General features: G+C 42.4%; 3 protein-coding genes across 3 annotated transcripts; 1 reads left to right on the forward strand and 2 right to left on the reverse strand.

Annotated features, from left to right (window-relative positions):
- Positions 1-3,278: 3,278 nt before the first annotated feature.
- Positions 3,279-7,350, forward strand: fam151a (family with sequence similarity 151 member A; the record flags this gene model as incomplete). Its single annotated transcript, XM_080503011.1, has 11 exons — positions 3,279-3,402; positions 3,491-3,622; positions 3,692-3,854; positions 3,938-3,995; positions 4,311-4,400; positions 4,837-4,913; positions 5,052-5,188; positions 5,346-5,519; positions 6,585-6,685; positions 6,781-6,960; positions 7,051-7,350. The coding sequence occupies exons 1-11, from the start codon at positions 3,294-3,296 to the stop codon at positions 7,348-7,350; spliced, it is 1,521 nt and encodes a 506-aa protein (XP_080359137.1). The 5' UTR covers positions 3,279-3,293.
- Positions 7,351-7,578: 228 nt separating this feature from the next.
- On the reverse strand, positions 7,579-11,336 carry mrpl37 (mitochondrial ribosomal protein L37). The gene is made up of 8 exons (XM_080503769.1): positions 10,862-11,336; positions 10,040-10,223; positions 9,633-9,748; positions 9,320-9,508; positions 9,085-9,239; positions 8,849-8,980; positions 8,561-8,635; positions 7,579-7,982 (listed from the first exon to the last, which is right to left on the reverse strand). The coding sequence occupies exons 1-8, from the start codon at positions 11,226-11,228 to the stop codon at positions 7,905-7,907; spliced, it is 1,296 nt and encodes a 431-aa protein (XP_080359895.1). The 5' UTR covers positions 11,229-11,336; the 3' UTR covers positions 7,579-7,904.
- Positions 11,337-12,258: 922 nt separating this feature from the next.
- On the reverse strand, positions 12,259-20,302 carry LOC308135799 (major facilitator superfamily domain-containing protein 12-like). The gene is made up of 11 exons (XM_080503918.1): positions 19,742-20,302; positions 19,186-19,305; positions 16,687-16,897; positions 16,307-16,436; positions 15,738-15,971; positions 15,552-15,644; positions 15,339-15,431; positions 14,628-14,798; positions 14,435-14,529; positions 14,065-14,195; positions 12,259-13,970 (listed from the first exon to the last, which is right to left on the reverse strand). The coding sequence occupies exons 1-11, from the start codon at positions 19,887-19,889 to the stop codon at positions 13,930-13,932; spliced, it is 1,467 nt and encodes a 488-aa protein (XP_080360044.1). The 5' UTR covers positions 19,890-20,302; the 3' UTR covers positions 12,259-13,929.
- Between the last annotated feature and the right edge of the window lie 2,300 nt (positions 20,303-22,602).

Raw genomic sequence — 22,602 nt, forward strand, 5'->3', positions numbered from 1 at the left:
TTTCAGTGCGATTGCTCCTTTGGGACAATGAAACACTTCAAGTCTGCATTATTAAGCCCAAAACACGCAATAACTCTGCGGTATACCGATGAAAATACTAAGAAATTAAAAAAAAGTCACATTTCCGGAGAGCTTGGAATGAATCGTTTCCCCCAAAACAAATACCGCGGCAACCGTTGCTAGGAATCAACGTCACGGAGTCCCCGGATGGTCAACTTCCGGTGTCGTTTTTGCAACATGCAGAGAGACTGAACATGAGAATGTGCTTTTTCTACCAATTAATTCTCAGAATCAGAGAAGGGACGTTTAATCCCGAGGGAGCAATAATTAGGCAAGAGTAGTACATTAAAAGAGTAAGAGAAATAACAAAAATAAAGTTAAAGCTTGCCATCAGCGTTAAAGTGGTTTTCCATACTTGTGAGACTCAGACTGTCACCTGAATAGTGGAAAGATGTGGCAACAGTTTAAAAATTAAATTAAGTCTGTAGCTGAAAGTGTGGAACCTGTAGTGGTTCAAGGTTGAAGAAGTTTAAAGGTAAGTTGAAGGGTTTTCCCCATCCATTTCATTGTTACATACTTTTCCAAAGTTTAGAAAATATTAAGAAGTTTAAAGATTAAGATTTTTTTTTAATGTTTTAAAAGTTAAATTGTTGAATTTGGCTGAAGAACTAGAAATTCCCTCATCCCTTTACCTGGAGAAAAAAAAATGATAGAAAAGTTAAAATATTTTTTTTAAAGTCTCAGAGATATTAAAAAGTTACAACATTGCAAGAATGTCTTAAAAGAGCTGCACATTTTGATATTTGAATGGCAAATGTGAGTGACATGTAATAGCAACACATGGTGTGGTGAAAGAGGTGAGAAGCTCAGTGTTGGTCCTCCAGCAGTCTTAACTTAATGCAACTCAGCTAGAAAATGGTCCAGTTTGGGCTGAAGCAGCTCTAACTGTCAGCTTTATTCAATAGAAAAGTCTTACACTTAACCTTAAAAGTTGAGACATGAGAGCATGAGCATTACAAGAGGAGTACATTTCTTTTGTAGAGTTAAATCTGTTTTTACAGGCTTTATGAAAAGTATTCACACATATTGTCTAAGGATAACTTTTGGACAGTGTATGAGTTTTATTTCAAATATAACACGTTAACATGTCTTTTTTTCGTTGTTGTTTGACCCAGATACTGAAACGCTGGAATGGATGCAGTGTCAACTTTGACAAATGCTGGCTGCATACAGATTTTGCCGGGAAATGCCATAAGTATCTACTGTGGATGCACATATGTGAATGACAAAGGTATTGCATCACACCGAGATGATGACTGAAGCAAAGAGCAAGAAAAGAAACACTTGGCTGACATACTTAATCTGCTTTCATTTAGGAAAAGACTTCATGAATGTTTGTTTGAACATTGAAAAAAATGTGAGCTCATAAAAAAAAACTATTAACCTCACATATTCGTTGTTTTCTCAGGTGCTGTTAAAGATCTTAAAGTCTGGTTAAAGTCACTCAGCTTGCTTGCAGAAAGGCTCAGATGAGCTCCCCACCACTTTTTATTGACTCTGCCCCTTTTCCTGTTACCACCCTGTCACATTAAATGACATAACTACGCAATTAATTTCACATTGCACAGTTGGATTATATCATGTCATGCATTAATTATTACTTTCATAGATATAGATCTTTTTTAAATGAATGATCAACCTTGTCTCTTTCGAGTGAAATTTGTCCACCATGAGACTTTTGTCACATTTTCCTTGAATGTGATTTGAAGCATTAAAGAAAAAATTAAAAAAAGAATAAGGACACAATGTTACCACTCATAAGGAGAGTATTTACCGGCCCGGTCCACAATGTCGGACACTGAAGCGAACATATGCACCTTATCAGACGATGTTGACTGCTCGCAATAAAACCAGCCTGCCCCTCTGTCACTGAGTGTTACACCTCCGAATGTGAAGGACAGAACAAGACAAGAGAAGAAAGGAAACGACTCCTCCAGGCACAGAAAAGAGTCAAAACAGGTCTGTGACGAACACACAAAAACATCTGCATTCTTATACAAAAGCAACACATTAAACATTAATTAACTACCTTGTGATTTATTTAGTCAGATCTGCTACAGTAAAAGGAGCTCATGTTGATGCAGACACGGTGAATAAGCAAACAATTCTTCTGTTTTTGGGCTTTAGGATGGCTAAAAAATGTGTGATTGTGGCGGCTGCGGTGGTTGGACTTGGCCTTCTGGTTGTGATCATCACTGTCTGTGCTGTAATACTCACCAGAGAATCAGGTACATTCAGACAGCCATTTGTTCAAACATAATACTCTTGTCTTATTCTGTGAAATTACCAAGCTATATTTAAAGTAGTTTTTTTACATAGTGAGCAGAACAACGCCTCTTCCTCAACATTCATGGCTCAGATTATTGCTGAATGTTTCTAAAAAGAATAACCCTGAAATATGCATTTGCGTGTACAAATCGTCATTCAATTCAGTATTGGCCTGTATTATATTTATATTATGTGTTACTGACTTTCCAAGATTGTCCAAGCGTGACCCATGTATTGATTAATGGGAGAAACCTGCAGCTCCCACGACGTACCTGGAAGAAATGTTAGCATGCTTCAGTTTTAATGCAACAAGCACAGAGCAGATCAGAGTTTAGGCTTTTCATTTTGAGCCTTCTTCAGTTTAATATCTACTGTTTATTAAATCCAGGAAGGTGACTGGTCTGAAACAGCTATTCGGTCGAGGTCAGTACTTTGAAAGGTGCTATAAAGGGTTAAAATCCCATGATTATCTTCAATCTACATTATGTTTTATGGCACAGAGTTTACTGGTTAAAGGTTATTTGATAACACTCGATGGTTATTTCAAGATAAAGCATCAAAGGTTTGTCACTTAACAGATGAACTTCATACAAATTGTTTTTAGAGAAATACACTGTTGCATAAATCAGACTGTGGCCTCATTTAATGCCACTTTGGTTTCACAATAACAGTTTATTTGCTTTCTCACTCTGTGGCAGCATTATGTTGTCGTACAGCGACGTCTAGTGGTTTATAAGCCACATGACCAGCCAATCCGCTAATACAAGTGTGATTTATAGTCTGGAACATACACTTCTCTTTTTTTTTTTTTCTTTAATGTATTTATTTAATCTCTTTAGCCTTTTTGCAATATTAAAAAATTATTCAGTAGAGCAATTCAAAGGGAAAAACAATGTTTCTTGACCTTCTTCACCCTGCCATCAGATTCCTCAGCTCCTGTTCCATCGTTTTCCACGGGTGAAGACATGTTGGATTACCTGAAGCAGTTGGGGTATATCAGTAAAATCGATGGTTTGTTAGTCACCTGGTTTCACAGAGCTAACAACAAGGAGGACATGAACAAAGCCCTCGCAAGTAAAAGAAACACACACAATTGAAGATATACCCTGGAGTGTGTTTGTGCCTGGAGATGTAAATGAACAGTCTATGAAACCCACTTCAGCTGACGTCATGGTCCTGGAGGCTGACGTCATTCTGAATGGAATTGGGACCCCTGTCATGGCGCACCCTCCCGAGAATGACAGTGACAACTCTCTGGACCAGTGGCTGGACGCTGTGCTTTTATTTGAAAAAGGTACAAGAGTCGGATGAGATCAGATCCGTCGTGGTGCCAGATTGTCTCAGTCTTTGTGTCGTCTCGCAGGTATAAAACTGGACTTTAAGTCTCTGGACTCAGCTGACTCGTCATTGGACATACTGAGTCAAAAGAACGCCAGTAAAAGAATAAACCGGCCCATTTGGCTGAATGCAGACATCGTCCAAGGACCGAACGTACCGGCCTTCCTGCCAGCAATCAATGGAACCAGGTCGAAGTCTCACTGCTCCTAACTTTAACAAGCACACCATTTCAGATGAATAATCAATATCGTGTACATTTCAAATATTTTAGATTTTTGCAGTTGGTCCAGGAGAAGTTTTGGGACGTGACTTTGTCTCCAGGATGGAAGGTAAACTGCATGTTCCTCCTGGTTGGCCACATTGTCTGCAGGGTAATTTGAATAAAGTAAACAAAGAGGAAACTTTGATCCTGAACTTCAGGACCACAGATGAGCCTTTTCCAAAATGACTCTAGTGTATAGTTGAAATTTAGCAGAAGCTAATTCATCATTTTATCAACGTTTATTTTAGGAGAAGGTAATAAATCAGGATTCAAAAACTCTGTCTTTATTATATTGCATAATTACAAAGAACAATGGAGTTGACCATATTCACACCTGTTTAAGGAAATGTATTTCAATATCATGATTTTTTTTTTTTGACAGGCAACTTATATTCCTCCAATTTTAGTTGGAACCTACACCAGGAAAATGGTGGAAGAAATGTATGACATCATCAAAGATGTCCCACAATTGGTACGTGGCAACTTCTACATGAGTAAATGATGCTTGGAAGGTAAATATGATATTCATATGAAAATTACTGAAAAACACACAAGACTAGACTGTTTCATAGCAAATGGCTTCTGTACTGTTTCTTGTGACTGGCCAGTCTCCTCCGCTCTAATTTATTTCCATTTTACTGCATCCTCTTTATTTTTATGTTTCACTCAATATTCCAGCTTTTTCTTGATTTGGTGATGTTGCAGAAAATAAAATGTGAAAATAAAAACTTTATTATAGCATCTATTAACAGTATAAAACAATATTCACTTGGGACAAAATTATTGCAGATCATTTGTTTAGAGTTTTCTAGAAGGCAGTTAAAACATTGTTACATTGCTCTCATTTGACAAGCAAATCACATGTAAATAAGCAACAACAGATCTTAGGGATGTTTTTCTTCCTGTAGGTCACATTCCCAGTTCATGCGATGTTGGTTCGTCGTGGCTGGCAACACATCAGCTGGATCCTCAGCCAATCTCCAAAGTAATACATGACTTTGACCCGTATTATAAAGTTTGATAATGTTATTGATTCACTTTCAAACTATCTCGCCAGCGCTGATGAACACATCATGTTGAGTTTCCTCTGTTGTGACTCATTGGGAGTTTTAATGCTTTCTAGGTACAGCCTCACGTTGTGGCAAGGTTCCATTCACCCCACCGTTGACGATCTGTTGTTTGTCCGGGACAACAGCCACCCTGCTAGAGTCTACTACGACATATACGAACCCACGCTGTCAGAATTCAAAAATGCAGCAAGTAAGTGAGCATCTGGTAAAAAGGCGATACAGAGGCCGTCACATGAAGCACAGGGAAGAAAGGTTCATCGTTTCACGATGGTTTGAAACACGAGGTTGTGGCGTTTTCTTCACTGCTGATTAACTGCGGCATCTTGGTTGTGATGCGCGATTGACAGGAAAGTCAAATCGATTGAGGAAATTCTATCCTGGAGGAAACCTGATCGACTTCCTGCATCGGCCTCGCGACCTGGAGGACCGCCTCATCGTGTCTGCCGGCGCACACAGAGGCAGCCTGGCTGTGCGCTGGTTCACAGCCGCCGATGAGTCGTCCCTGCTGACTCGGCTCTCAGGTTAGGTCGTCTGTACGTACACAGCGTGGTGGGGACGGGCACAGTGGAAAGGAAACATCGATCACAAAGAGCTTTATACGGCTTTTTTCAAACATTGCTCAGTGCATTAAATAAGATCTCCCGTCAGCTTAAATAAATCGCTGCTTAACTAAATACTATGAGCCTTATCAAACAGGAAGGTTTTCAAGCTTATTTAGAAAGTAAGGGTACCGTTTGCCATACTGGGAGCTCTGCTCGGAGGAGGTGTCGGTGTAGGAAGTAACATTGACCTGGTGAGTTTAGGTGAAATCAGGGTTTTATTGATAATTCTCAGGCTGACAATCAAACAGAAACCCAAAGACACATACAACAAATGATGACCAAACAGGTATTGCCCAACAAAACGGGAAAACAAGGGGGCATTACCGGATGGCGAACTATATAATGAGCTATTAAATATAACAAAAAGGCAGCTTCTTCTCTACAAGGTCGTCAACTAAAGCTTCAACAAACGAACTCACTAAACAAGAGTGGCAAACCTGAAACAAACAAAACAACTAATTAACACAAAACAAAACAGCTGGTACCTTCACCAAACTGTTGGACAATCGGTCAAGTTAACAAAAGTTTAAAGTAAAACATACACACTAAAAGATTGGAGTGGAGCTGAGCTCAATAGTTTTCTCGAGGCAGACTGAGCAGACACCTTCCACATCAGCCGCCATGAGGCGTCTGCTACCTGTTAAATGGCCTCAGCTGGTGGGCGGAGCTGAGCCAATCAGTGGTCATCCTCCAATCAGAGTGCTCCGATCGGGACAGGAGGAGGAGGAGGAAGTCTGGGAGGGTACCTCATGTCAAACACAGGCAGAGGCGTGTTTTTTTTCTGATTTCTTCCTGGTTCCGGCTCTAAATATAGCATCTCTATTCCTACAGGCTCTAAAATGAGCATGAAAAGGCTGATTTCACTGACCCAAGTGGTGAATGTTCCTTCAGTACCCTTTCGGGCTTTAATTACATGATTATCATCTAAAAATAATCTGGATTCTCTTTCTTTCTGTCTGATTGGAACTGTGTCTTGGCGTCCAGATCAGGTGGGCGGGATGTTAGTCCTTCATTTGGTTCCTCACAGTAAAAAGCCTAACGTTCCTGTGGTGGAAGATTCTGGATCCCAGCCGCTCTCACTGGGGGTAAAGTCAATTTGCCACAATCGTGTTATTTCAATACGACTGCAGAGCAAAATCAAAAGTGTCTTCACAGTTTACGGTTCGTTTTATGTTTGCAGGATGTCCTTCAGCTGCTCGGGCAACATGCTCATGCCCCGTGGGGTATTTACCTGAGGGTTCACTCGTATGAGATCCTGGAAGTTTCCCTGAACCTTCTGCAGTCGGCCTACAGCACGGAGAACCTGTACCGGCCCGTCTGGATCAGCATGGAGGATCGACATAGTAGCAACGCCACAATGGTAAAAGTAACTCGAACTGATGGATCGTGTGTCGATTAGAAAGGGAGGAGTCGTTATTTAATCAGTTCGTCTTCTGCCTCCGTCTTTCAGGATTTTGTCTCCGGGGTAGAAACCCTGTTTCCGTACGCGACCTTGGTGCTGGTTGAGCAGGAATGGCCTTTCGTTCTCCCGGTGGCGGCGGCCGGCTTGTCTCAGAGGGTCGCTCTACATCTGAACGCGGCGTCGGTCCTCAGAGGGGAGAAGCAGCTCCACTCGCTGACGGGACTGATGGACAGACACGACGTCATATTGGAGGGAAACATGCGAGATGTCTCGGTCTTGAAGCGACTCGTTGGTCCGCGCACAGGGAGAGAGAACACACACCTGTACGGGATGTCGGAGGAGTCCTAGCCAGCACCGCCACTTTACCTTTGAGTTTTAATATAGTTATGAGAACTCGTGACTAATTTTTTTTGCCTATTTTAAGTGTTTCATATGCAAATGTAAAGTATGTCTTGTAAATAACTGCACAATCAATATGCATGTATAACTATTGTGCCACATAATGATGTCCTGATATTTTCCTGAAATGTAACATTAAACTCCAAATTCGAGGACAGGTTTTGAAATAATTCAAATTTCAGGCTTTCATTTATTCACACAACAGGTTTTACTTTACTCTGGACTGTGTCATGGTTTCTGGACTTGGGAGTGAAAAATGTAACTAAATCACAAAAGCGGTCTACAATCACCAAAAAGGACCAAATGACTTAAACAAGTCGATAGTTTTGGTTTTTTTTTTTAATATTGGTTAATTTAAAACAGGTACAGAAAAAGACGAGGGACGTTAAAAATATTGAACCGAGGAGATTTTTGGTGAGACGACCGTCTGGTTCTTCTTCCATTAGACGAGCTCAGATCTGACGGTTTTATTGTTCACAGCGAGCGGCGTTGGACGAGCGGTCCTACGCGGATCCATGCAGGTACATGGCGAGAAACTTCCGGAATACTTCAGGCTTGTATCCTGCCAGACCAGCTGGTACCTGCAGAGACACAAAAGAAACCAATCAGCCCACGCCGGGGAGCTTCAGCACAACTGAGACTCTTTCACAGATTTATAAATATATGAACCTAAAAATACAAGCTGAAATTCACCATTTTAACTGCCAGTGACTTTATGTCGTCTATGAATTCTCTATATGCACAAAAGGACGTACTTTGAGAAAAATACTATTTTAGTGTCGGCTCGGCATAGTTCCCTTGCCGTGACCACATTTATAATGTCTAATTGTGATTAACTTAAAAAATGATAAGTCAGAAAAATTGTGAATATGGAGTTTATTACTTAGAATATTTCTTTACTTCATAAGTATTCATAACACGCAGGTGATTTAAACAGTTAAGACGAGTATTTATTTAGTGTACTATTGATTATATGTCCCTCTAAACATACTCAAAATGTACAAAGGAGTACCTCTGCCTCCCTTCTGACTTTGTCAGTGTAATTTTACTTCTAATTCTGCCAAGTATAGTATTTTTTTTTTTACATACAAGTGCTGACTTTCCTCAGGAGGAGAGGCGTAGAGCATGACTGTAAAAAGCCTCAGTGGGACTATCGTACCTTCACTTCCTTCTTCTTGATGTATGGACGAACTTTTGCAAAATCATAGAGCTCAACATCTTCATCCAGCCACATCTGCAAGAGGAAAAATACATCAATTAGAGATGCAAAAAACACCAGCAGCTGTTGTGTTGAAATGATATTTTCTCCAGTACTTTGATAGGCGTGGTCCAATTTTTTCAAGTGCACTTAAATGTTTTGAGTTTTTAACCTTTGCTATTATTTCTCCCTCTTAGTTTCGATTATTTCACAAACGGCCCTAAAAATGACAGCTACGTTGGAACTGGCCTGGTTTTTGATGCCGTCGTCTCCTGTCAGATCTGTGGTGTTGAGCTGGAACACAAGAAACTGGAAAATCCTCCCGTTGGTTCCCACCGCCTGCACCGTTACGGGGCGATCCAAGACCTGCTGAGGCTCCGTCTGAAACGTACACGGACGGGATGCGACGATGTTGAATACGGTAAAGGCAGCGGCTGGTGCTGCTACAACTCTACAGTCCCGTCTTTTTCTTGGCGCAAACTTACCCCATACAGTTGGTACGCACGTACCAGAGCATTGCCAAACGCAAACATGGCCATCTTGGCTCTGAACTGTTCTGGGCGGAGCTTACATTTCAAATCAGCTGACTCCAGGAAGTAAAGCGTGTGGGCATGAGGGTAGTGGTAGTTGTCCCGGAAGCCTGATTAAAAATACAAGTTTCCATTTAAACTTTTAGAGTCCACTAAAATGCAACAGAAAGACGCTGATATATATTCTCACCTGTGCGGTTCGCGTTGTCTTTATAAACATTGACCCTCTGCAAGTCGATGGTTGGGGAGATGGGATAGAAGGTCTCCAGGGCATGATTCGCTGTGTCGGACACTTCGTCTTTTCCGCAAACCTCTGGGACAGGATCCATGCTGCTGTGCAGCAAACCGTTCAGACCTCTGACCTGAAACAGATCCTCGCCTGGGGAAAGACGACGACGTGGAAACCTTTTAGGACAAACGTGGCACCTGGAGCTGGAGAAGCACACACTGTGTGTGAATAACCAGGGGTGGATTCAAGTGGTTCACGCGTGTCGGCGTTTCACCTCTTTTCCACGTGACGGCCAGCGAGAGGTTCTCTGCAAACATCCTCCTGCCGACGGCCGGGTGGCTGGGCTGCAGTCTGGCACAGAGTTGCAGCAGGTTGAGGAGCAGAGTGTTGCTGCAGGAGGAACACACACAACCAGCGAGAGAGAGGGAAGAGAAAGTTCAGGATGAATCCCGGAGTCAGCTGGAGCTAAACAACAGTTAATGTGAACACTTCACGTAGTGTATTTCATCATTTATGTCATGTTTTACATTTGGTGTGTAATATATTCACAATTTTTAATTGTTCTCTGGGCGCACCACCCTTTAGTGTTTTTCAAAACGTCACCGTGTAAACGTGAAACTTTTCTGAAATGAAATCACGGAAACGACGCAGCTGAAGAAAACAGCGCAACGGTTACTCTACCAGTATTTCTCTTTGCGCGGTCGGTCTTCCGTCGTGTCCCAGAAGCGAGCGTGTTTGATGGCGTTCTGCACTCGCTCGTCCACATCGGGGATCTGATTTTCCGGACTCTCAGTGCGAGCGAGGAGCTGTGAGGGAAAACCGGGAATCACCTTGGTTTTGGTTAACCACGCAGCCTGACGTACACCTGAGGAAGGAGGGCATAAGAGACATGCAGTGAGTGAAAGAGATGCTGTGGAAGGATGTCCGATGATAATATGAAGGAACCCTTCAGTGGAGTGTAAAAAAAAAAAAAGAAGTTGGTAAACTTGTCAGCCTTCATTCAATGAAACATAAAACATTAAAGATGACATCAAATCATGGGCCACTCCCTTATTACCTACAAACATATAAAGACTTCATTGACAACAATCCTTTTGGTCCACCAAGGAAATTCTTTTATATAAAAATGTCTCTTGAAAACTAAATTCAGATCATCTTCTCGGTGCCTATACAACACCGTCTTTCACACACACAAAATAATCATTAAATATATCTGGGATGAAATAATGGTAGAAAAGCTGCTGGGAAAAGGTATGTCTGTGACTCTCGGGTGTCCCCAGAAGAGGCGCGCCCCTCACTTTGACAACTCCTGGATAAAAGAATGCGTGGAATCTACACTCCATACGCAGACGATACGCGAAGACTGCGTTTCCCCAACCACCTACGCACAGCCTCTGCGTCGATACTACGCACACCATCAACAGCCTCCATCTGAACACAAGGCTCGAGGCTACGCACTGCCCTATGCGTTCTGTCGACGCGGTAGTATAGTGAAGCCTTTACCCTCCAGCACGTTGGTCCTCTGGTGGAAGACGAAGCACGGCGTGTCTTTGTACAGCGGCATCTGCTGAGCGGGGGGAGCCCTGTAGAACCTCGGGTCCTTGTGATCCGGCTCCCACATCGGGTGCGCGGGCCTGGCCAGCCCCGGCACATAGTGCATCCTCTCTCCGTAAGTGACCATCTCCAGGCCGGGGATGTCCACCGTCTCCCGGGGTTTGGGTCTCAGCGGAGCTTTGATGAGATGACAGCGGCTGACACTGAAGTGTCTCCGGGCCTGAGGGCAGCAGGACCCGCCGCCCGCAGCCGCTCGTCCCGCATCCCTCAACAGACCACCGGACACGAAAGCACAGCGGGTCGTTTGAGTGAACATGTCTGACTCCGTCCGTCTTCTTCCCGAACTTTAAAACATGAAGAGTTTGCCTCTGACCCGACGCGCACTTTCATAAAATGCAGCCGGTGGGCGCCGCCATCTTTACTGGTCTTCTTCGTGTTGACGCCGAACTGTGGGCTGACGTTGCTTCTCTGCCACCTGGTGGTAATTTAGGGCATTGTCTTATTTTTCTAGAGTTGAATAGAAAATAATCCTGGAGGGAAATTCTTCATAGTGCTGCTCCACGCACATGATAAATAAAATACAAACTTAAAATATGAATCAGACAGGAAAAAATGCATATAAATAATATTAAATAAACAACTTTTCAAAATCATGGCCCCCTAACTTTAGGACAGTTCACTTGAGCTTAAGGGTGCCATGCCAAATGTATTTCTCTCGTATCATTTAGAACATAAAGGAACTACATTGAAATAAAGCAAGTAGAAAAGCATAGTATATATAGTAAAAACTATAAAGTCAAAGGCAATAAAATATGTAAAATCTATTGTTAATTGGAAAGCCAGAGCAAATGACAATGTTTTAAGGCCTGATTCAAAAGAAGTGTGTCAGCAGGAAGTTTGTTGCACAGGTTCTTCACCTGTGGAACACATTTTTAAATAGATTTAGGGGACTTGTTACTCACGTTCTTCTCTGTTCCTCATAGTAACACTAATTCCTGTTTCCTCATTTCAAAGTAAAGATAGAAGTTTCATCAGTCGTGACTCATTCTCGTGAAAATGTGACTAAATTGTAGCATGACAGAGGAATAGTTGTTGGGCATTATGAGGTATTGTTCTTTTAGCTGTGTGTATCGTGTGTATTTTAGGGTGTTGCGTTTTTGAACATCTCTGTGTTCCTCTTGAGGAAGTCAAATACAGCAGGTTTCACAGGTAAAATTAAAATCACAAATTTGCAGTCAAAACATTTTCATGTCACAAATCTTGTTCAAGGAGTGTTTAAAAAAAAAAATTGAATACACATAATCACAAAAAATTGCTTGGAAAAAAATAAAAATAACTCTGGAATGTTACTGGAATGATTCCCTTTTATTTCCATGTCTAACATGTGAAGACACGTAATGACTCCATGGTCCAACCAGACTCTTTTCACACCAAATGCAATACTGCTGTTGAAGTTTCTATTGATAGTAACAATATCGGTTCCATTCAATTTGATCATCTTTAGGTACATGACCACAAAGAAATATATAAAGAAATATAATCTCAAACAATATTGCAGAAACTTGTTTTGCCATAAAGGATAAACAAAAAGTGCTTTGTAAAAATCCTCTCCCGATAAACAAGGCACACACAGAAAAAGGAAATCTCTCACAGAAAGTTCTCCTATAAAGCCCATCTATGCATTGCACCCTCGTCCTCTGTCCGAGGTCAGAGTTTCCACTTTGTGGATAAGAAATTTAGTGCATAATCCCCATATCAGCTGCAGGATAAAAGCTCCCTTTCACATTAAAGCATCTATTGCATCTGCTTTTTTTTTTTTTTTACCTGCTCTGTCTTGTTCCATAAGACAGACAATGTAAATACTGTAATAAATAAAGTCTTTGCCTTTCCAACAACTGCTTTTAAACCAAATGTTCAGTTTCTCCACCCCCCCTGGTACAGATGTAGTCCAGAACACATTCATGGTCAAATTCTACACAAATGTGCACAGATACATTAAATGGCCTGCAAAACATGCTTGGAATGATTTGTACCACTTCAGTTATCGATATAAAAAAAAAGATCAGGTTTGATGCCACGACACAGTGCTGCAGTGGTTTGCTCCCTCAAGTCACAGTGAGAATGTTGTGACTTCGAGTTTGCATGTACTTCCTGTGCGTGGGGGTGTTTTCCAGCGTACTTCGGTTTCCTCCCCAAATACCAAAAAAACATGCATCTGAAGCTAATAACTGATTGTAAATGTCTCATCGAGTGTGTGATTGTCTCTGTTCCCCGTGCTGCCTTTACCCGTTGTGAGCTGGGGTCCCCGTCCAGCTCCATGTGATTCGATAAAGAGATTACAGAAGAAGGTCAAACGACATGGTCAAACGACAAGAATATCTGAGTCGTGCATAAAGCCAGAGATTTTTCCCTTCGTCTCCGAAATCCTGGGATCTCATTGCATCCATGCATGTGTAACATGTGACAGAAAACTGAGGAGGATCCAGACTCACACTGGTTTGGCAGTAAATCTGCAAAATCTGCTCTTTCAAGCCGGTTGTCTTAATGTATTGGCCGACTTGTATAATATACATTTCCGAGACAAGGTCAGAGACCTTTTGGCCAGTCCCGTTTCCAGTATGCGTTCATTTTATGGCCAGTCTTTTGTAGTAATGCGAGTCTTTCTTTCAGTAACAGTGTCGAGGGTTCGAGATTCATTCTGATGAATCCATTTAGCATTTTTTCTGTGGTTTCAGTTGTTTTTTTTAGACCTTGAGGTGAGAGAGAGAACGGCACCTAAATTCAAATCCATTCTGGGGAGAAAAAAAAAATTAGAAAAATGTATGGAGCTGTGAAATCTATTTGGTATTTGATAAAAAAAAAAAAAAGATTCCACTAGTTTCCCTTTTAAATAATAAAAAAAAAGAAAAAGAAAACAGAAGCTGAGGAATCCATTGGAAAATCCTGGTAAATTCCTGAGATTGGCCCCAAAAAAGTGTCTCCAAAAGCTCGTCCTCTTTGGTTTAGAGAAGGTGGAATTAGTTGACTCTGACTTCGTCACTGCTGACGGCCACATCACCTGCAAACACACACACACGCAAAGCATTAGAGCCATAACACACACACACTCTCACACACACACACACGTGTTTGGGATTACGTGGCTGACTCACGTGGTCGGATCTTGATTGGCCAGATGAGGATGGAGCAGAGAGCCAGCGCCGCCACCACGGCCACGCCTCCCGTCACGATGACCATGATGTAGTGATAGAACCAGACGCAGTCGGAGCAGAGCGCCACGGTTCTGACACACACACACACACACACACACACACACACACACACACACACACACACACACACACACACACACACACACACACACACACACACACACACACACACACACACACACACACACACACACAATGTCAAGTTATAGCCTAACGTGGTTCTCATTGGCAACATGGAGATGAAAAAAGCGTGTGCGTGTGCGTGTGCGTGTGTGTGTGTGTGTGTGTATGTGTGCGTGTGTGTACTAACTGGTGGGGATGCAGAGCTTGGATGATCATCACAGCGACTCCGTTCGCGAGCTTATCGGTGAAACTCATGGCTCCGTACACAAACGCTCCACTTTGCTGGGGAGGGAGAACAGATGCGAGGGCGACGTTAAGGCCACGCGGGGTCGACACCCACCCCCCCCCCCCCCCCCCCCCCCCCGACGCACTCGTCTCACCGTCTGATCGGCGATCAGCTCGGCCGTCATGGCGAGGGAGATGACCAGGATGGTGGCGGAGCCGGCGCCCAGCAGCACCGCCGCCACGTACACCGTCTCGCCCATCCCGACGTCCAGCAGCACCCAGTAGGAGAAGGCCATGATGAGCAGCAGACCCACAAAGTAGGTGAGCTGGAGAGAGAACGGCAAACCCCAAACGAAAGAAGCTCAGTCAGTGTTGCACTGGATCATGTGACAGATAAAGACTTGTTCTCTGTGCACGTTTGGCTGCGGTTGCGTCGCAAAACCACACCGCCAGCCTGATGCAGGCGGCTCGTAATCGACGGTTTTTTTTCAACGTACAGTAGATCACGAGGGCTGATAACGTCGCGCCGCGGAAGGGGAACTTTACGGTTTCTAGCAGACTCTTTATGTTTTTAAACTCGTTTCTTTATGACGTCAGATATTTCATATCGAGTAAATTTGCATGTCGGACAGTATCATTCAGGTAATATTTATCTCTCGGATGTGTGATTCTGTGTGTGTGCTCTCCAGTTTCATCCCTCAAAAATAACACGCGAGTTTAATTAGTGACTTTAAATTGCCTGTGTGGTTATTATTGAATTTAATATCGATATTATTCTGTACAACCAGAGTGATTTCACATTCTGTTCTTCTACCGACAACATTCATCTGACGTGGAGTTAGACGTGCGTAACATAGAGCACTTACTCCTTTCCCAATGAATTTAGTGAGCGGCTTCATGATGAAGGAAAATATGAAGCCACTGACGTACATCACCAAGGGAATCGTGGCGATGAATTTCTGTTGAAGGACGAAGGAAGTGGTTAAAAGTACGGATTTAAAAGTAGGGACGGCAGGGAGGTGGAGAAATACGTCTTATATGATGAAGTCAAAATGTGAAGCAGAGTGAGGATGTGTTACCTTGGGCAGCATCAGAGTGTTGAGGAGATACATGGAGATGTACGTCTGAGACAGGTTGACGATTAACCTTGTGGACATGTAGAGTAAAGCCACCTGCAGACACACACACACACACACACACACACTCATTAGTCAAGCTGAACTCCAGATCCACGCATGCAGAGACTCGAGCCAGACGAACTCCACCTGGTAGAAAGACGGCTGCCTCAGCCAACATTTCCACTGCAGGAAGTACGTGGAAGTAACGGTACGACGCAGCAGAGGCCTTTTCTCCCCGTCCGCCTCCTCCTCCTCCTCGTCTTCTGCCCCGAGTCGCCGTCTCCCGTCCTCCTGTCCCGCTTCGTTCCTCTTCTCGGTGGTCGTCAAGTGAAATATGACGGAGAACACGATGCCGATCCCCAATGCGATCAGTGACAGATTCTGAAATCAAACAGCACCGCTTAATTACACACTGGAGCGTCACACAAAACTTTTCTTTCACCTTTTTTTGTAGCGCAAAAAAATGTTGACTGCCTATTTTAATGATGTTAAAATACAGGGAAATGACCTCATTTTGTTTTAATAGTCATTTTTATGCTTGTGCTTTTTATTAAACATAAGAGCTCATTTATCATCAAAATAAAGTTTCTGGAAATCATTTAAAGCTTTATGAAATTTCTTGTTTGAACTCCAGGATGTAGATGTTTTTTTTTTTTTTTATATTTGAAGTGTTTAACAATCGTGAGCGTGTGAAACCTGTAATCTGCTGAGCTCACCCTGAAGATGGGGATGTCTACTGGTCCGAGTGCGTCACTGAGCGGGTTGTCGTCTTCTCCCGCCTGGACGTGGAACAACAAATAAGCCACCGCATACACTGTGATGTTGGCGATCACTGTGAACGCATATCTGGAAACACACACAAACTGCCGATTAGTGCCGATGGATCAAGAGTCACTAAAATAGAAACATCTATCCTCTTATAGTCCGAGTCCTCTCCTCTTCTAGCGCGGCCATTCTCAACCTTACGAGATGAATTCGGGAATTTAAGATATCGGCTGCATTTAAATGAGTGTGATTGCGACGCTAACTTTGAGTGTTGATGCCGCTGATCCGGCAACACTGGGAGGCATTAATCGGCGGTGTGACTCTGATGAACCTGTATGCGGTGAGCTCCACTTTGGCGTGCTCGCAGGTGACCAGCTCCGGAATGAGAGACAGGTGGGAGATCTGCGTGGCGGCCCAGCCGAACTGGAAGATGACGATGAACGGGGCGAAGTAGACCAAGCTGGCCCACTGAGGGGTGTGTTTGTCGCAGCCCAGGCACTCGTTGAAGATGAAGGCGAAGGACAGCAACACGCTCAGTGTGCCTGCGTTACAAACACACACACACACACACACACACACACACACACACACACAAAAACAGGTTAAACTTTGATGCAAATGCATGTAAAAGTGCGACTTTGAAGTGTCTTTGTTCATCTTTTTTTTTTTTTTTTTTAAGAGTGACGATAAACAATCATTCAGGAGCATTAATTAACCACCGCGAAGCTTCAAAAGGAGCTTGTAAATGATTCATGACTCAACCTTTTGTGTGTCAGCGTCTTATTTTGGTAACCGCTCAGCAGTCGCTCGCTCACTCAGTCTCTCGTTGTGGTGTTTTATTTTAATGCAGCAGCAAACCAAAAAAATCTAAACAAGTCCCGGTTGTTGTCGGTTGAGGGCCTCGCTTCAAATGCTTTGACAAACTTTCTCTATCAACAAAAGGATGTGTTCTTTTCCAGTGGGTTAAATTTATGAACCAGTGGTCAAGAGAGATTTTCAAGATTCAATGGCGTGTTTAAGCTCAAATGCTATTTCTTATCATGACACATCTATATTCTGAGATCCTTTTGTCCCATCTGTATACAAGGATTTGTCATTTTCATACTAACAGCCATGTTTGTTTTGTTGTAAAAGTTCAAAATGATGTAAATATGTTTGTTTGTTTGTTTTTAAGATAAAATGACATTTAATCTTCCTGCTAAAGAAAAGTGAACAAACTATAAATGCTGCCCCTCCAGAAACAAATAAATTCAACATTATGCCCTCTTTAAAATACAATCAACCATTAATACAATTACTTAATGAAACTCTACAATTTCCACTGTCCAGAGGATTTTATTTACCAAAGTGGACTGTTGACTTCAAAATACAATCATAATGTGAGATTAATTCAAATTCTTAAAACAAAATAGGTGCTTTACTGTGTTGGCTTGCTTTCATACCTTCGGGGGGGGGGGGGGGGGGGGGGGGGTTATTAGCAGAAGTATATATGGTTTCTATTTGGTGTCATTCAAAATGATGTTACCACAACAAGCAAACAGCTCCGAAACCAACCATTTCATAGGGTGTGTCATTTAAAAAAAACACACAGTTTGATTTTGGTGTTAGTTTAAAAAAAAAAAACTCTTCCAGGAACAGACAGTTGATATTACATCTTCTCATGACACGCCGACGGGATCTAGTTTCCATGGGAGCTGATATGGCGGCATCGTTCACAGACATGAGGACTCAGTGTGTTTGGTGGTTCGCTGGAACGATGACAGGATGAACCATTATACTTTCAGAACAGGTTTTTCTACAAACAGTGCAGCAAACACTCTGCAGAACTAAAGCAGGAAGTGAGATTTGCTTTGCCGGAGCGGAGATCAAAAAGCAAACTATGACACCCAGAGCTGCGTGCGAGCTTCTCGAGGGAACCGCATCGCAAATAGATCTGTAGGTTTTGTGCGAGACGACAGACGTTTCCCAGAAGGACTCATGCCGGAACGGAACAGACTCGTGGGTGACGACTTTCTGAATTCTGAACGATGGTTCAAAATGGGCAAGATTTCTCTGGATTAGTGAAAAACTGATGCAAACAAACTCAACATCACTTTTATAAGTCAAACAGAATATCAAGTCCATCGCGACAAATTGAAAAAAAATTAAAATAAATCTGTGCTTCATCGACGAAGACAACAAACATTCAAGAGACGTCAACAAGCTGAAACTTCAACCACAGACACCAGATGACTGGCACATTTTTTTATTTATTTTTTTGCCACTGTCAGCAGGAACGACCACAGTCTACAGGCTGGATCCTGAACTGAGCGATTCTCTGAGCTCTGACGAGAAGGACGCCTGAACAAAAGCACGAGTCCCTGAAAAGGTCAAACTTCCCTACAGTTAATATTTAAACTTCATAAACACCACATACATAAAGAAACCTGGCTTTTTCGATCCAGATCACATGCTTTCTGTTCTCTGTGAAATTTACTGGATTGCCAATGCAGAAAAAATTATCGCAGACTGTGCTGCATGTTGGCATATTCAAGGATAAATGACAATTAAATATTTGGGGGTAGAATTTAAGAGAAGACAAAGAGAATAATCTATTTGAAGGATATAATCTGCATTGAAGTAATAGTGAAAGTGTATTCAGCATCTTCCAGATGTAAAAAAGAGACAGATATGAGGAGCCACACATAAATTACCAGACACAAAAAGAGAAAACTAACCTCAAAATTAATTCAGATTCACATGTGTAAGTTGTGTGTGGAGTGACCGCTCGCTGTTATTGGCCAGTAAAGTGTCAGGCACACTATATAGGTCAGCTTTCTCTCAGCCTCACCAACTAAATGCCACGTCTTCCTCTTGCCATAGTTTCCACAGCCGGACGATTTGTCCGACTCGTAGCCGATGAGAGGCGTACAGATGGCATCAGCGACCTGGCCGATCAGCAGCAACAAACCTGGGAGACAGAAAGACGCAGCGCAGTTCAGTCATCATGCAAAAAAAACCGTGTTTGGAAAGGGTGAGACGTAAAGCAGATATCTTATAGTGGAATCATTCCTTCATACTGGTACAATAAACTTCAAATTAATGCAAAATGCCCACATTTTAAATAAGCACGATGAAGAAAATTCATTCATTAAAAAAAAAAAAAGTGCAATTAACCACAAAACTCAGTGTATCCATCACTGCAAATCATAAAATTGAAATTGAATTAGATCGTACCTGAATTAAGAATCGTTCAAATTAACGAATAAAAACAAGCAGATTATGAGGAATAGAATAGCATCACTTGAGACACATGCTGCTCATCAACCTCTGAATTGGAGCCCTGGAAGCAATGATGGAGCGTTTTCTAAAACACATGATTGATGGATGGATGGATGGGTGGGTACCTGCATTGGTGTTCTGGAATCCCAGCACTGAGTGGTAGAAGACCAGCAGGTAGGTGAACCACATGGAGGCACACAGGTCATTCAGAAAGTGTCCGGTTGCATATCCCAGCTTCCTGAGGGCTGGTAGCGACTGTACTTCATCCGACATCGCGACCGATTGAGCGACAACTCACCGCGCGAATTCCCTTTTATTTGACTTGCGCAAGGATCTGAGGCAACCCGATTGCTAAAACGCGTGGGTTTGCTTTCTTCCTCTTCTCACGTGTCTCTGTATTTAACTGCAGTCCCTGCTTCAATCGGCAGCTTCCTCTCAGTCAAGTGACTGAGTAGTAATGTAGAGGTTGACATAAATCAGTGGCACTTCCCGCTCAACACCGACATTGAAACAGAAAGTTGATTTTTTTTGCTTCTTCCCTCTTCTTTTTACCACCACATATTCCCTTTAAATCCCGCTCCTCTCCGAATAAAAACCACCGCGAGCTGAATACCAACAGTTCCAAGATTAGAAATGTCCGCGGCTGGAAATCCAACAGCATACATACGAGGGAAAAAAAAAGCCTAAAAACTACACATATGGGTGTAGTTTATGAAGGTAAAAACACCCAGTACAGCCGGAGGAGCACATCTGGATAATAAAAACAAACTGATGACGATGCCGGCAAACGTGACGTTACAGTCATGTGACAGTGGCAACCAGCAGAGACACGAATACATAGAACCTAACATAGACGCTTTCCAGATGAGTAGACACGTACAGTTGCGATATTATGCACAAGGACAACTCACTGCATCCACCACAAATTCACACGTGGTTTGAAAATGTGGCCTTTCAATCTAACGTCATTTAATAAGTTAGTAGCTGCATATTTCACGGCACAGATTTCGGCTTCAGTGACTCGTGGTTTAAGGGCCTCTATGTATATATATCTATGCTGTAGCGGTCACGCGCCTCTCTGTCAGTCATTATCGCGAGAAACCTGCGGTTAAACGTCACGTGACAGCCACAACCACAGTTTATGGCCACAACAACTGTAATCATAGACAACTAGAAGTAGATACATACACGTATATACGTTGACAAACAGAATTGGACGTATGAGTACACACACACACACACACACACACACACACACACACACACACACACACACTGCCATATACAAATATATATATATATATATATATAGGCAGATATACGTAGACATACACATAAGTAGACATACATAAGTAGGCATGGATACATATAACTACACACAACAGACATGCAAACAAACATATATGGGTACACACATAGACACATATTGTATATACTGTAAGCAGTGACATACAAATAAAGGTGTATAAACATAGATAAGTGGATGCATAAACATATAAGTAGACACATAAACATGTGCAACCTGGCTTTCTATTTTAGAAAGTGAAAAATATTGCATATCAATTATGATCGCAAAATCATGAAAGCAAAAAAAAAAGATGTCGCAACAATCGCAACCACAAATGGTTTTTCAACAAAATAGACAATTTATATCAGTAATCTGCTGTTCTGTATGGACATTTTAGCATCTCTTTGCATCCTGCTGCTTTGCATCGCCTTTTGTCATGAATCCAGTGACCTGTGGCATCCAGGAGCATCAGGGATTGGCATCGGTGTTGCAGGTCTTCTCCTGCCTTTGCTTCCTCAACCACAGCAGTCTGCTGTGACGGGTCCTCGTCTGTTTTTCTTCAGCTCAGCATCAGACATCAGAGTGACTCCTGGTACCCTGTGGCCGACAGCACCAGTCGAGTGGATTCTTTACTGAGCAAGAGCAAAGATGAGAGGGACACTTGAAAACCCGTTGTTGGGGAACAACTTGTTTCTGTTGCTTTGGTTTCAGTGGGGCTCGGTTGAGGACAATGCTGCTCGTTACTCCGACACCTGGAAGATCAGGAGGTTGTACAACTATCACTCTATACGTCTCATCTACTGCAAGATTCTCAACGTTGACGTGAGACGATCCATCCTGTGCAGGATCTGGATAATGTTATGTTCCTGCGTCATTGTTATTGAAGTCCAGGACTTTCTTGAGGGCTTCCCATCTATTCAGATTCATGGCGTCAGCTTATGTGATGTAAATCTAAAACAATAAAGGTCGGCGTCTCTGCAGCTGAACGCCGGTCCTACGATCCCTCCTCCCGTCACTCGATACTTGCAGCTCCTCCATGAAGAGACTTTCTCAAACCAAACAAATCATCACCCACCTGTCGGCACATGTTGGCTGTTGCCATGGCGCCGTTTCAGTATTTGGCCTAGTGAATTTCATTATAAAATGTGGTAAATGTGTTTTCCCTGAACTAATGTACAATGACCCAAACTAACAATTTCAATAATGTCTTTAGAAATGTTTACAAAATGTATTAAAGCTCTAAGTAAATGTGCTAAAACCAGTTCAATCACTCAGATATCTGTTGAGTTTCAACTTCTTTCTTTGGGTCAGTTTCAACTCAACGGAGTGTTTTGAGAGTTTAGTTTGGGTTTCAGTCAAAACTAAATTAAAATTATGACCAAATAAGTCATTTTGCCACCAGTTTTCACCAAATGAAGCTGAAGCTGTTACAAGTGTGTTTGCTATCCAACCTATCAAACGCTTAGGCAGCTATAAAAGAAGTACATTTAAGAAAAACAGATACTGAGGTTTGAAGCAATCGCAGCTACACACTGAGGGTGAATTTGTAAAACCGTAATCTGACTTATGTGCTTCAGTTCGTCCATTCATATGGAAATGTTTCAGCTTTGTCTGACTGTTAACGTCTATCAACAGCGACTCCACCGGATTCAGGTTGATGCTCTGACTTGAACATTTAATGAGCCGTTTTTCCTCTTG

This window comes from Blennius ocellaris, assembly GCF_963422515.1.
Source record: "Blennius ocellaris genome assembly, chromosome: 10".
In the NCBI taxonomy this organism is placed as follows: Eukaryota; Metazoa; Chordata; class Actinopteri; order Blenniiformes; family Blenniidae; genus Blennius; species Blennius ocellaris.

What these genes read in the sequence shown, in the direction of transcription:
- LOC308135799 (XM_080503918.1), bottom strand. Translation starts at nt 19,889, where the DNA reads ATGTCGGATGAAGTACAGTCGCTACCAGCCCTCAGGAAGCTGGGATAT. An exon ending in TAGACATCCCCATCTTCAGG is followed by an intron (nt 15,972 to 16,306) that starts GTGAGCTCAGCA and finishes GTTTGATTTCAG; the next exon opens with AATCTGTCACTGATCGCATT. An exon ending in ACACTCTGATGCTGCCCAAG is followed by an intron (nt 15,432 to 15,551) that starts GTAACACATCCT and finishes GTCCTTCAACAG; the next exon opens with AAATTCATCGCCACGATTCC.
- mrpl37 (XM_080503769.1), bottom strand. Translation starts at nt 11,228, where the DNA reads ATGTTCACTCAAACGACCCGCTGTGCTTTCGTGTCCGGTGGTCTGTTG. An exon ending in CCGCGCAAAGAGAAATACTG is followed by an intron (nt 9,749 to 10,039) that starts GTAGAGTAACCG and finishes TTCCTCCTGCAG; the next exon opens with CAACACTCTGCTCCTCAACC. An exon ending in AGACAACGCGAACCGCACAG is followed by an intron (nt 9,240 to 9,319) that starts GTGAGAATATAT and finishes ATTTTTAATCAG; the next exon opens with GCTTCCGGGACAACTACCAC.